Source organism: Sprattus sprattus (assembly GCF_963457725.1).
Source record: "Sprattus sprattus genome assembly, chromosome: 20".
NCBI classification, from domain to species: Eukaryota; Metazoa; Chordata; class Actinopteri; order Clupeiformes; family Clupeidae; genus Sprattus; species Sprattus sprattus.
The window spans coordinates 10654817-10668888 of NC_137918.1; the positions used below are offsets into that span (position 1 = coordinate 10654817).

Consider the following 14072-nt stretch of genomic DNA (forward strand, 5'->3'; position numbering starts at 1 on the left):
AAATGATCTTCTCTGTTGTGGTTGACCTCATGATGGCCACCTCAGGCCAAGTGCTGTATACATCTACCACCAGGAGCATTCTGTTTTCATGTGGCCCGGCAAGGCAAAATGTAAAAACTGCCATACTTCACATTCTCTATAAGCTGGGAAAGGTGCTGCAGTACTTCCTTTCACAACTCCTTTAGCAGAGGATACACCAGACCATCTTTCAGGAAAGGAAATAAGATAATATTGCCACACAATTCCTTGCAGCAGCAACAACAAGCCCATCAACAACCAGTCAGTGTGACCCACGTTAATAACATCCGCCTTTGCTTAATAATTAGCCTAGTGTAAGGGAAGTTGGATTTTCTTACCACCACAGTTGTCTTTTCCTTACCCATTTCCTTGACCTCAATGGAAAACGTCATGAGGTCAAGGAAAGATGAAGTAGAAAAGGTGAAGTAGAATTCAAAAGGACTGAGGAAAAGTCAGCCATGACAAAGTTGGTCGAATTCTCTAAATGTTCAGGAAAGGTGCTTCCATTATTCTTTTTGTATGTCCTTTAGCATTTGGTACACCGGAGCATCCTTCCTACTAAAGGAAAGAAGATAGTACTGTCCCATAATTCTTTGATGCAGCAACAACAACCCAAACAACAACCGTACAGCGTAGCCCACAACAACAACATCGACCTTCAAATAATTCGGAGCCTGGTGTAAGTGCAGTCAGATTCTACTTCACACCTTCCCTTGACCTAATGACGTTTTCAAAAGAGGTTGAAGATGATACTATAGGTCAGACTATTTAACCTGTCTATGGTTGCACAAGGTTTTGAGGAAAGATGTAGTTCAACCCCCGAAACTGTAGCAGCAAAACCTGTGCACACCGCTTTGAGCTTAACCGTACCCAAGGTTAGTGAAAACATTTTCATTTGAGGGCTCGTGCCACTTAATCCGGTGCTGCACAGCACTGACTTGCATGATATATACTGGACTAACTTGCACTGCACCGCTGGTTATAAATGTTGCCAGTTTGCCCAGTAATTATTGAAACATTAGACTCTCCGAAAAAACAGAAGACATTTTCACAGAGGATCTGCTATAGCACAACCAATAGCACAACAAGATATGACTGTCAAAACCATTACATTTTACAGTAACAAACTAAGTTGCCTGGCAAATCCAACTACACACTCAGCTACTCCACGTAATGGACGAGAATGGGTACTGCAGCTGGTCTCTTCCAGTAAAGTCTGTCAATCAATTAGTTGCCCCCTTAGTTACTGTAGCTATGTCCGTCAAGCTCCCAGGACTGTCAACCTAAAAGCCATGGCGTGGATGGGGACCAGCGCTATATTTATCAGTGCAAGTGATTCTTTTTGGAGTAATACCTCACCTCCACGATATCCTCCAGATCAAGGCAAAAGGGACTGCAATATTCAATGTAAGGATATATCCAAAACATTAAGATCAACAACAAAGGGGACACAACAATAATCGAAGTAAAACCATACAAGTCTCAAAAGAATCTGCTCAAGGAGAGCTGAGCACGGAAGTCTGGCTGCAAGCCTTAAGAGTGTCACATAGTACAGTACAGACAAAGGCAATGAAAGAGGTGTGGAACTGGAACCCATTGCAGCACCACAGTACACCAAGAATCAAGTGCATCCTTGTAGTTTTGTTGTCAACCCCCATGCCCCACACCTTGGAACGTCACCTGATCATGACGTCATAGAACAAATAGGGAGTGAAAGCCCACAATATGGGCTTTTAGAAATAAAGTGCCCATCTAAGGACAGCATCACAAAATGCCAAAACTTTTCAATACAGACAGATGGAAGCTACAAGCTAAAAAAGAGTGTCACACTAACTATTACCAAGTTATGGGGCAGCTTAGGCTCACAGACAGGAGTGCCATGGTGTGATTTATTTGTTAGATGTGCTGAACACTACCACCTTGAGAGGATTCACGTAAATTTAGCAAAAGGAGCAGATGAAAAGCAAGTTTGAGTTTTTTTTTTTTTAAAACACTACTTTACGTTAATTTAAAAATCACTCACCACTGCCAACAACCCATTGTAGAATCTCTTCTGCCTCAATGGTGTTGGAGGTGGAGGCATCTTGCAAACTTAATCTGCATCTGTACAACAACAATCTGTTGTATTACTTTTATATGGATTGTACTAAATAGATTAATTACATTGTTCATGAAATGTGTTACCAAGCAGAATAAAACATGGCACTTCAAAATCACAGGCTATGTTGCTATTATTAATCTCATACCGTTTTGTTGTTGGCTTCCGACAGCCTCCTTGTTCTCGCCTTGTCTGGCCAGGCACTTGAACAGCAAGCACAGGGTTGGGATTCTCAGGAGTGGGTTGCCCATTCACAAAATGCTAAAAAGATTAAAACAAACAAATTCATGCTGGCCTTTTGGTGGGTTTTGTTCAATATTGATACAGTTTGGCAACTTGCTGGCGTTTGCTAGCTAGCTCAGCGTGCACTTTTACAGTCGGTAACATTAACACATTTGTTGGAGAGACAAGTTATGCACTAGTAGTGGTAATACTTGCACTAGTAGTGGTAATACTGGATACCAGCCCGAACCCCGCCTACAAAAAAAATTGGTCGGGAAGTTCGGTCTGGCTCTGCGACCGTTGAGGAGAAATTTTCCTGGTAGAAAACAGTACAGCCAATCAAAGTGCCAGGGCGGGCTTTATACGATGATCGACAGATGATGAACAGTAACAACAGTAACGTAATCAACCACGTCACCAAAGAGCGCTCAGTTCAAATTCGTGTTCAACAAACATGGCTGCTGTCGCTGCCAAATGTGAGTCCCTGCCTGATGTGAGTCTGCATGCGCAAACACAAACGGTTTACGGCAGAAGGCTCAGGAGCAAACTATCCAAGACGCGCATGCTCATACATGGTTCAATATCAACGTATCTGGCTTCTTATAACGCATAATGTAGGTTTATTTAACATAGTGTTTTATAATTTTGTCAACGGTTTACAGCATAAGGCCTAACATCGACATATGGGGCTAGTCTTCACGCATAATGTGGGTATATTTACTGTTATATTTAATTGTGTTGTAAACGGTGAACAGCTAAGGCTCAACGTCAACATATGGGGCTGGTTTTAACGCATAACACCGGTACATTTAATGTTATATTTAATTGTGTTGTAAACGGTTAACAGCATAAGGCTCAACGTCAACATATGGGGCTATGTTGTATTACTGTTACTAGTAATGAATGCACTGCTTAACTAATAATTCAATAAACATGAAGCTTAACATCATAAACCTTGGTGGATTTCAAACGTAAACAAATGCGCTTGTCATTCCACTTCATGCTGTACACCACCAGCATTACCTGGCTCGTTGTACTACAAAAGTGTCGCAAAGTGACGCATGCGGACTCACATCAGGCAGGGACTCACATTTGGCAGCGACAGCTGCCGCTGGAGAGCTAATATGTGTAGATTCTGCCATTGAGTCGGTTTTAGAAGACCTCGACAGCCCCTTAACTTTGAAAGAGGAACAAAGAAACGCAATCAAGGCATTCGTAGATCGTAAAGATGTTTTTGCCGTCCTTCCTACGGGATCCGGTAAAAGTTTAATGTATCAGATGGTCATACTACGTTGCTCTGATTAGTTCTAGGTATCCAATTCACCCTTCCGCAAACTCCGCCCCCCTTAACAACGGGTGCTATATCAGTCAAGCATTCACGTTTCCCAGGTTCTCAGCATTGGTATGAATGGCGTGGCAACATGTTTTCAACCGTATCAATTTCAGCTCTCTACCCAAAGAAATCACAAGCAATTTTGGGAAAAACGGCAAGATCTCAGATCGAAGCAGGCAAAAGTGTCTGCAATATGCTTATGAAGGCTACATCCACGATATTACATGCCGTGTTTGTAGACAGACAAATGAGTTCCGGATAGAGGGCAAAGCCTACAGGTCCCAATGTAAGAGGCAGTTATGCTAAGGCTAACAGGTTAATTCCATCTATATTTATGTGTTCTATTATCTACACAGTCGCCGCTACGCAAACATGTAAGGTGGTAAAACTGAATCGTATTTTAAGCAAGGGGTTTCTCACGTTTTCGATGCAGTGGGCAGATTTTAGCGACCTAGCTTCTTACCTTGGAACAAACGTAGGTGCTTCTGTTTATGTTGCTGACATTCAGCTGATGGGGGGGTCGTCCACATTGTTTGATCCACAGCAGGCATTTCTCTCTCTGGGTCTTGGGTTTCGGGAAGGGATAAAATTGTACCCCTCCCTCCAGCCTTTTTGGATATCGGCTGTCAGACTTACACACTCCATAAGCGCAACGTTTCATTTTCTCTTCTCAGCAGACGTCTCTCTCGTAGACTTCCATTCATCAAAATGGCTCGCTTGACTGAGGTCCCGAGCTTAGTAACCGTTGCTATGCTATGATTGATCAGTTACCGTTTTGGGGGTTTGGTCGCGGAAGGGCGAATTGAGCAAAGGGGCATTTTCTTTCCTGGTTCGTTGAAACACGGCCCATAATCACAGCTCAATGGAGCAGACTCAGACTCATATTCTGACTAGAATTATGAGTATGACATCGTCAGGCTAGGTAATACTACTAGTCGCAATAAGCCATAACTGTTTGGGGATGTTCTCTCAACTAACATATCTTATTTAGCATATATCTCTAGCTAGCTGCGAGCAGCTTTACTTACCTTGGAGCAGACATATGTGTCCTTGGTGATTTTCGATATATTGAGTTGGGGTCTCCCACACTGTTTAATCCACAGTCGGCACCTTTCCTCCTGTGTTTTCGGCTTTGGAAATGCGATAAAAACGACGCCTCCCTCTAATCTCTCAGGGTACCTTGTGTCCGATTTACAAGTCCCGTAGGCACACCGTTTCACCATGTTGCTTGGACCTAAAAGTTTGACAGTCTTTTTTCTTAGTAACGGTTGCTAAGGTAGGATTTTAATAACTAAAACATAACAAACGTGATAACGTGTTTCCTTATACTATAATGCCTGAATAGTTTTAAAATGTTAGAAATACTTCTGTGATTTTTGCAACAGTAGCACCGAAAACCTTTTATCACTCTTATTTCCCTTTCGCAGTTGGTAAACAATGCTCACGTGAAGTAGAGTGCACAAACATTCTGGAAGCAAAAAGGGTGTTCTCACCAGGGCAAGGCTCTGCAGTCAATGGGGGAGGTGATTTAACAGATCTCTTAGATCGCTGTTTATTCCTTTGAAATCTGTAAGATTAGATTGCACATGATAGAAGTAAAAAATGTAACGACACTGACTGCGATTTATCTCAAAGCTGGCAACCTAGAGCAGGTGATGTTACCTTAGCTAGCTAGCTATGATGCCATAAGGTAACATCTCTAGGTTGGAGGTATTGTTGGCTGCTAACTTATCAAGAGCCAACATGCCTTACCTCTTCAATTTAGCATCAGGTCTCTGTCTTGATTTAGAGTACTCAAACACCGAAGGGACAAAGTCGGGGCTTTCATAGTTCATTGAGGCTTCTCCTGAGAGTAATTACAAACAGATTTAACCCACGATCATCGTATGCAATGAATCATGAATGTACTATGAACTGGCTAGCGATGAACTAAGTTAACCTAAAGTTGCAAGGCTAATATAAGTTAGCTATGGATAACATTAGCAAGCTCCGGAGCCGTTTCGTCCAACTAAATTATATCAGATTAATCAGCAAACTTTTAAGTTAGCTTACATACACAGAATTAACTTACCGGATATAAAATGTGCCCCACATATTCGTGCATTTTTAATAAGATCTTCAGTCCAGTCCACTCGTTTTATAGCTTGAAGCCACAATCTTCGCCTGTTTGCGTTAAACGGTCTTTTCCCCGATGGAATGCGGTAAAAATGGAGACCTTTTATTTGAGATGACCTGTTTCGGCATCCCACAACACAACAAGACATTTTGTTGAACAATTTATCCAAAACCCACTTGCACTGACCACTAACGATGGATGAAATTGCGCTTGCATCCAAAATGCGCGCGCCTACTATGCGTGACGTAGTCCATAAAAGGGTCATAGCTGTAGGCTCTAGGCTGATGGTAAAGATGTGCGGAAAACACTCAACACTGATTTCATGTGTATTCACTGCAATGCTGACCTGTTGAATGTATCCCAACAATTATTTGATAAATGAACACTTGAATTTATGTCGTCAGTCATCATGTTAATTTTAATGAAAAATAAAGGGGAACTTTAACTCTATCCACTGTAAACAACAATAAGGAACACAATTCCACAAGATCTCCCGTTTACACGTCAGTTGCAAACTTCAATGGGAAAAATAAATTGTCTGATTACCTGCAGAGAAGCTGTTGGTTCCAAAATAATGTTTCCTCTCTGTCATTTCCCATTTTAAAGTTTTCTTTTAATACTATTCTCAGTGTTCGCCAACAGCTATATTTTTAAGGATATGTATACAGTATGTTCTATTAGCACACTTATATTGATGCTGGAGATTTGACCATGTCTTTTTTTGTATCTACTACTGAAACAATTATTACAGATGACTCAGACAGAACAGTGGAGGAATAAAGAACAGGAAATAGAGAAGGAGGTTAGGAAAGGCAAGGAGATGAACAGACACTGATGAGAGAGCATAACATAGGAGAACACCAAATATCCCATCTGAGGACTTTTGGAGTGCAGACACAGGACCAAGGCAGGTCCAGCATCAATGTTTACCATTCAGTGTGTTTGGCCAATAAAAAAAGATCATTACAACATAGTGAAAGGAACATTTTATGGAGTTCGTGCAGCTTCTCGAAAAGTTTGATCCTTTCATCATACGTAATATGTAACCCTCAGTTATGGTGGATAAAGCAAGGAATCATCATTTTGGAGCAGCTTGCATTGTGTGTGCGACACGTTGGTCCATAAGATTGATGAAAGAGAGATTACTTGGATTTTCCCATCTGAAATGATTTGATGCTAGCTCCATTACTGATTTTCTTCTCATAGAGAAGCAACTTGAGAGACCTGGAATAGGATTCCTTACATCTGCAGCTCAATCCTATGATGGAGTAGAGGTGTGCCAGCTTCATCAGACAAAAGCATTCAGAGGGACTATATACTTATTGCTATGCTCAAGAATGTAATCTTTGCTCCACTTGAAAAGCCATCTCAGAGGCATGCAACTTCTTAGAAGCAACTAGGGGTTGGGGACAGAACATGTCAGCTGTCCAAGACCTACTGGGGATGCCAGATTGAGCAAAAGTCTGTGTACGCCATTCTCTAAAATCTACTGGCATTGCGTTTCAACACCCCATTGCCATCAAGGTGTGTACATAGTGAAAGTGACTCTATGGCAGAGGTGGTGTAGACACACACACTCTGAATTCCACCTCTGCATTTGACCCATCCAGGGAAGTGACACACACACAGTGAAGTGCAGTTACACACTAACCCGGAGCAGTGAGCTGCCTTCGGCGGCGCCCGGGGAGCAGTGATCGGGGTTAGGAGCCTTGCTCAAGGGCACCCTACGGTTCCCGGCCTGATCCACGGCCAACAATGGGCCTGAGACCAGCCTCCCAGCAGCATACAATTTGGGGGATTCTAAGGTCGTCTAGTCATATGTAAAAAATAAAAATAAAAAAAGACCAGGTTTGCGCCAAAATAAATGTATATTAAAGTGCTATTCCACTCATTTTCCTTTTATTTGTTGTTGTTACAATTATGTTTACCTTTGTTCTTGTGAATTTCGACATTCTCTTATTGTCAAATATCATACCTCACTAAAGTCGGAGATCTTCTTGCAGAGTGACTACATCAATAAAGTCAATCACCCTGTGCCCAAAATGTAGAGTATAGAAAATATTTAGGTAGCAGAGACTGAGATTTCTCAGCTGCAGGTTAGTCCAGGCGTGCTGTTCAAAAAGGAATCAGTTACATTTGCAAATCACAGTGTTGTTCTACCTTCTTTTCTCTTCAACACAGTAACATACACAATAACTGACATCAAACACAAACCCAGGTCAACAAAGAATATGAATAAATCCTGAACCAATAAGCAAGTAATTACTATTGTTCAAATATCTTCAACAATCACTGTAATACTGAAAAACATTTCAAATGAGTGAGATGATACATAAGTACATAAGGTAAATAAGTGCAGCGACCATGTAATCCAGCAATACCGGTCGTCAATAAGAGTAAGACATGCTGGTGGAAGGTAACAAGTGTGAAAGAAATCCATCCAACCCTCGTGCACCCATGTGTTCAACCATCACCATCATCACACTTGGCTAAGACTCTGACAGGCAGATCTTCAGACGGTGTGTTAGTCAGTAAATCTGTAGGTATTAGGTTGTCCACGTGAGAGAGTGTTTGGTGCATTTTTAAGTGTGAATAAATGTTAGCATTGTTAGTGTCTGAATGCATGTGTGTACGTAAATGTGACTGAGTTTGGTTTGTGTGCCCAGTCATTGCACTGGTGTTTTTAGTGCCCCCTGCTGGATCCTCAGAGAGGAGATCTTACTGTCCAGCTCGTCCATAAAACCCTCGTCTACCGATTCACTGTCAACCTCCTCTGGGGGGACAGCCTCTGTGGGGAGGAAAACATGGAGCTGGGCACGGCCGTGTGCAGACTGGGCAGGAGGGGCAGGCAGACAGGGGGTCCCCCTCACGGACAGAGGTCCCTGGGGCACACCTAAGGGCAGAGGGGACGCCAACACCAGTCGCCGAACACCCAGTTGAGTCGTGGATGTTGACTGGCTCCGGGATGGGGTTGGGGAGAGCTTCACGACTGGTCTGATTGGATAGGAGAAGTGAGTGTAGGTGGGTCCGCTGCTCTGTCTCCTCCCATCTGGATCACGTAACCTGCAGAGTGGCAATTGGGGTGTACGTTTACGGGTAGGGGGGCGGCATCTCTGTGGAAACCTGTCAAGCCGGGTAACCTTGGGCTCAGAGGTGAAGAGAGAGGGTTCGCTGATGCTGTTCACGGGAGAGGACAGAGAACGTTTTTATTTGGACTAGATAAAACATATGTTCTGCTAAGGACAGAAAACACACACAATAGGGTCAACCATTAGTTTATACTCAAATGTATACAACATAAGTAAGTACACCCCTCTACAATATCACTTAAATGTCAAATGATTCAAAATTGAATAACCTTACAGTTATTATATAAAGACTAGACTAAACCACTGAACACTAAAGTGTAGGGTAGTTAGTCAACTCCGCAGACCAATACACTTACAAATATATGTGTGGATTGTTCAGAGAATAGACACAAATCACTTTCATATTGAAATGATACACAGTATTTCATCTTTTTGATGGTAGGATGAATGAAACAAAGAGCAGCTAATGTTGGAAAATGGATTTAGGTAAAAGCAAATAAATAGTGGATGCAATTTGTGATTTATTTGAGTAATTTTGTCATCAGTGGTACTAAAGGCATCACCAACAGAAAATCTAGTAACCTCACACAGACTATCATTAGGGTGACCATGTGTCTTACTTTGCGTTATACTCCATAGCATTTTGACCATTGGTCCTGCATTTTTGTTGGTCGTTTTGTTTTAAATATAATAAGATAAAAGGAATGCAGGGATGTATTCTTTTACGTGCCCGGCACATGAGCCACTTCTGTCGCTTCGGCATAGTTTCAAATCGATTTCATAACACAGTGCCAAAAGAAGCAACCTGGCTCATACAAATGCAACAAAGTGAAACTTTAAGACAATATAGTTCAGTGACAGATTCTGTTTTCTGCTGCCTCTCATCTCAATGTCCCACACAAACTCACTTTTCATCCTACTTTTGGTTTGATTGCATCCGGTCACGCTCACTATCATAGACATTCAAACATTCATCTGGTCACCCTAACTATCATAGACATTCAAACACTCATCTGGTCACCCTTAATATCATAGACATTCAAACACTCATCTGATCACCCTTAATATCACAGACATTCAAACACTCATCTGGTCACCCTTAATATCATAGACATTCAAACACTCATCTGATCACCCTTAATATCACAGACATTCAAACACTCATCTGGTCACCCTAACTATCATAGACATTCAAACACTCATCTGGTCACCCTTAATATCATAGACATTCAAACACTCATCTGATCACCCTTAATATCACAGACATTCAAACACTCATCTGGTCACCCTTAATATCATAGACATTCAAACACTCATCTGTTCACCCTTAATATCATAGACATTCAAACACTCATCTGGTCCTCCTAACTACCATAGACGTTCAAACACTCAGTAAACAACAAACCATGACCACTACCATGCAGTGAATTTTGCCTGAGCCTTCATTACTCGTTAGCATGTCTGTAGTCTGCATTCTCCCAGGTCTGAGTGGATGGCAGCTGCAGGTGTCCTCTTACCTGAGTGATACTGTGGGGGCATCCTGCATCTTGAGTGAGGGTTTGTGGGAGGCCAGGGTAGGAAGGTGGACAGTCTCCCTGATCCGAGGAGTGCTGGGGGGTGGCAGAGGGGGCAAGGATCGGGATAGCAGGTATGAGTGCGCCCGAGCCCTGCTATGCTGAAGAATCCGTTGCTGCCTCACAATTTCTGTGTCCAGAACAGAGCCATTGGTGCTCATGACTGAGCCGAGCTTTACCTAAGCACGAGGAAGAGAGAGAGTGTATGTGTGTGTGTGTGTGTGTACGCATGTGCAGTCCGTCTGGAGCTGGTGGACAAGTGAGGCCTCAATGATTCATGAGCATTAAATATGCAGCCGTCCAGCCCATTGAGAACTCTCAACATCTTTTTCTTTTTTCTCTCCCCATCGCTCTAACTGTTTCAGCCCCTTTATCCTTACCTCTCCATCTTTCCCTGCACCTCCACCTTTCAATCGTTCTTTCCTTCTTTTCCTTCTCTCCTTATGTCCTGCCTTCTCCCTCTACCTCCCACACTGCAGAGGACAGCTTACAGTGACCCGGCCAGGTGGCACCCACGGGATGAGTGTAGCCATAGAGCCACAGGTGCCATCAGACACATGATACACAGACACACACTTAAACACATCCTGTGAGTGGCTTATCGGGGGCTGGCCTCTATACAAAGGCCAATGTTTGGTTGATTAAATTCACGTTTTACCTCATGAAATGTGACTCAAACATCAAGACAGCAGTAGGATGTGTAAAGGTACATATGTCTGTAGCATTTAATACAACCCCTGTACAAAAATGTTTTATTTAACAGATGGATGAAGTTCAGAAATCTCTCCTGAACCTTTATCTCTGAGACGATATTGTTTTTCAAAAAACACTTGTGTCTTAGAAAGGACTAACCATGTTGCATCTGTTTTCTGTTGACAATGCTTTGCTGCAACACATCTCCAGTTCAGAGACAAATTCTTACTTAATTTAAGCATACTTTTTTTTCTTCTTAGACAATTCAAAGATCTGCTCTGATTCCCCATAAGAATCCCCTGCAGTTCTGAGCTCACCCACTGCAAGTCCACTTGGCCGGGTTTTCTCTGTTTTGTCCAATGAAGATGGTTAAGTGGGTCGAATCTGTGGCTGTAACCCAATCCAGCACCAGCTCAGTGCCCAGGAGTGTTGCAGGTCAGGCACAACGAACCTGACCCGTGGACCTGGCACCTCCAGCTCCCTTAGAGGCAGCCTTAGTGCCAGCCACGAGTGGATCAGTGCCAGGCCTGACAGCCAGGCAACAGGATACAAGAGTGATCAAACAAGAGGAAACACACAAGCATGACCTTGGGCAGACAACAAATGCTGGGTCACAGCACGAGGGAGGAGATATCCAAATAATGGCAATCCAACTCACCCACAAACAAATGGAAAAAGAAATGAGAACTTCTGTGCCAACATGCTTCAATTTGTTCAAGATTGAAAAAGGGCATTTTCCATGACAGGCTTTCTGAACTGAATTGCAATCGATAAAGAACTTCTTTCAATGTTATTTATATTATTGTCATCCAGTAAACTGAGATTCTGTCGATGGAATATTCTCCCAATATCAATGAAATTGGAAGCCCATGTTGCAATGTGTAGGGGGGGCTTTTACGGATCCCTGGTGCAGCATGCAGCCCCTGTTGCAGCTGTCGCCAGCAAGTTGTGTTGCTGTATCCTGACACCCTTGCTATGCACCATGTCAGCTAACCATAACTAAACATAACTCAACAAGACATAGCACAAAATTCCCAAACACCATGCCAGACAGCCTCTCTCTTCCTCTCTTATGTCATATTATGTTAAGGCAAACATTTTGATAAAGTGACCACATAACCTTATTAAAATGTTTGACCTATGCCCGCCAATGCTTGTAAAAACATTGTTCCTCAACACCATAAACATTGAGTACATATACAGGTGCATCTCAATAAATTAGAATATCATCAAAAAGTTGATTTATTTCAGTAATTCTATTCAAAAAGTGAAACTCATATTTTATATAGATTCTTACACACAGACTGATATATTTCAAGTGATTATTTCTTTTAAATTTGATGATTATAACTGACAGCTAATGAAAACCCAAAATTCAGTATCTCAGAAAATTTGAATATTACTGAATACCAATAGAAAAAAGGACTTTTAACACAGAAATGTTGGACTACTGAAAAGTATGAACATGTACAGCACTCAATACATGGCTGGGGCTCCTTTTGCATGAATTGCTGCAGCAATGCGGCGTGGCATGAAGGCAATCAGTCTGTGGCACTGCTCAGGTGTTATGAAAGACCATGTTGCTCTGATAGTGGCCTTCAGCTCTTCTGCGTTGTTGGGTCTGTTGTCTCGCATCTTCCTTTTCACAATACCCTATAGAATCTCTATGGGTTTTAGGTCAGGCGAGTTTGCTGGCCAATCAAGCACAGGGATACCGTGGTCCTTAAACCAGGTACTGGTACCTTTGGAAGTGTGTGCAGGTGCCAAGTCCTGATGGAAAATGAAATCTGCATCTCCATAAAGCTGGTCAGCAGAGAGAAGCACAAAGTGCTCTAGAACTTCCTGGGAGATGGCTGCGCTGACCTTGAACCACACAGTGGACTAACACCAGCAGATGACATGGCACCCCAAACCATCACTGACTGTGAAATCTTTACACTGGACCTCAAGAAACTTGGACTCTGTGCCTCTCCTCTCTTCCTCCAGACGCTGGGACCTTGATTTCCAAATGAAATGCAAAATGTACTTTCATCTGAAAAGAGAACTTTGGACCACTGAGCAACAGTGCAGTCCTTTTTGTCCTTAGCCCAGGTTAGACGCCTCTGACGTTGTCTCTGGTTCAAGAGTGGCTTGACACAGGAATGCGACAGTTGAAGCCCATGTCCTGGATACGTCTGTGCGTGTAGGCTCTTGAAGCACTGACTCCAGCTGCAGTCCACTCCTTGTGAATCTCCCTTGAATGGGCTTTGTTTCACAATCCTCTCAAAGATGTGGCTATCCCTGTTGCTTGTGCACCTTTTTCTACCACATTTTTTCCTTCCATTCAACTTCCCATTAATGTGCTTCGATACAGAACTCTGTGAACAGCATGCTTCTTTAGCAATGACCTTTTGTGTCTTACCCTTCTTGTGCAGGGTGTCAATGATTGTCTTCTGGACAACTGTCAAGTCAGCAGTCTTTCCCATGATTGTGTAGCCTACTGAACTAGACTGAAAGACCATTTAAAGGCTCAGGAAGCCTTTGCCGTTGTTTTGAGTTAATTAGCTGATTAGAGTGTGACACCATGGGTCTTCAATTTTGAACATTTTCACAATATTCTAATTTTCTGAGATACTGAATTTTGGGTTTTCATTAGCTGTCAGTTATAACAATGAACATTTAAAGAAATAAACACTTGAAATAGATCAGTCTGTGTGTAAACAATCTATATAATATATGAGTTTCACTTTTTGAATAGAATTACTGAAATAAATCAACTTTTTGATATTCTAATTTTTTGAGATGCACCTGTACACATCACAGTCACTCACTTTCTCTTTCCCTCTTAATCTAGACTGTGTCCACTGTGGGATGCTCCTGTAGTCTCTCCACCTGATCTGCCTGCAGAAACCCTAGGTCTACACATGCCCCGCCTCTCCCACTCAGGATA

At 42.4% G+C, this 14072-nt stretch overlaps 1 protein-coding gene across 1 annotated transcript in view; it reads right to left on the bottom strand.

The window, feature by feature from the left end:
• Window positions 1–5935, bottom strand: part of zmym4.1 (zinc finger MYM-type containing 4, tandem duplicate 1) — a gene marked incomplete at its 5' end in the record, with an annotated part of 38415 nt that extends 32480 nt beyond the window's left edge. The window contains 6 exons of the mRNA XM_080859169.1: window positions 2042–2121; window positions 2265–2377; window positions 4700–4905; window positions 5165–5238; window positions 5424–5517; window positions 5743–5935. Of these exons, the coding sequence (XP_080715295.1) occupies window positions 2042–2121; window positions 2265–2377; window positions 4700–4905; window positions 5165–5238; window positions 5424–5517; window positions 5743–5935 (760 nt within the window). The remainder of the gene's footprint in view (window positions 1–2041; window positions 2122–2264; window positions 2378–4699; window positions 4906–5164; window positions 5239–5423; window positions 5518–5742) is intronic.
• Between the last annotated feature and the right edge of the window lie 8137 nt (window positions 5936–14072).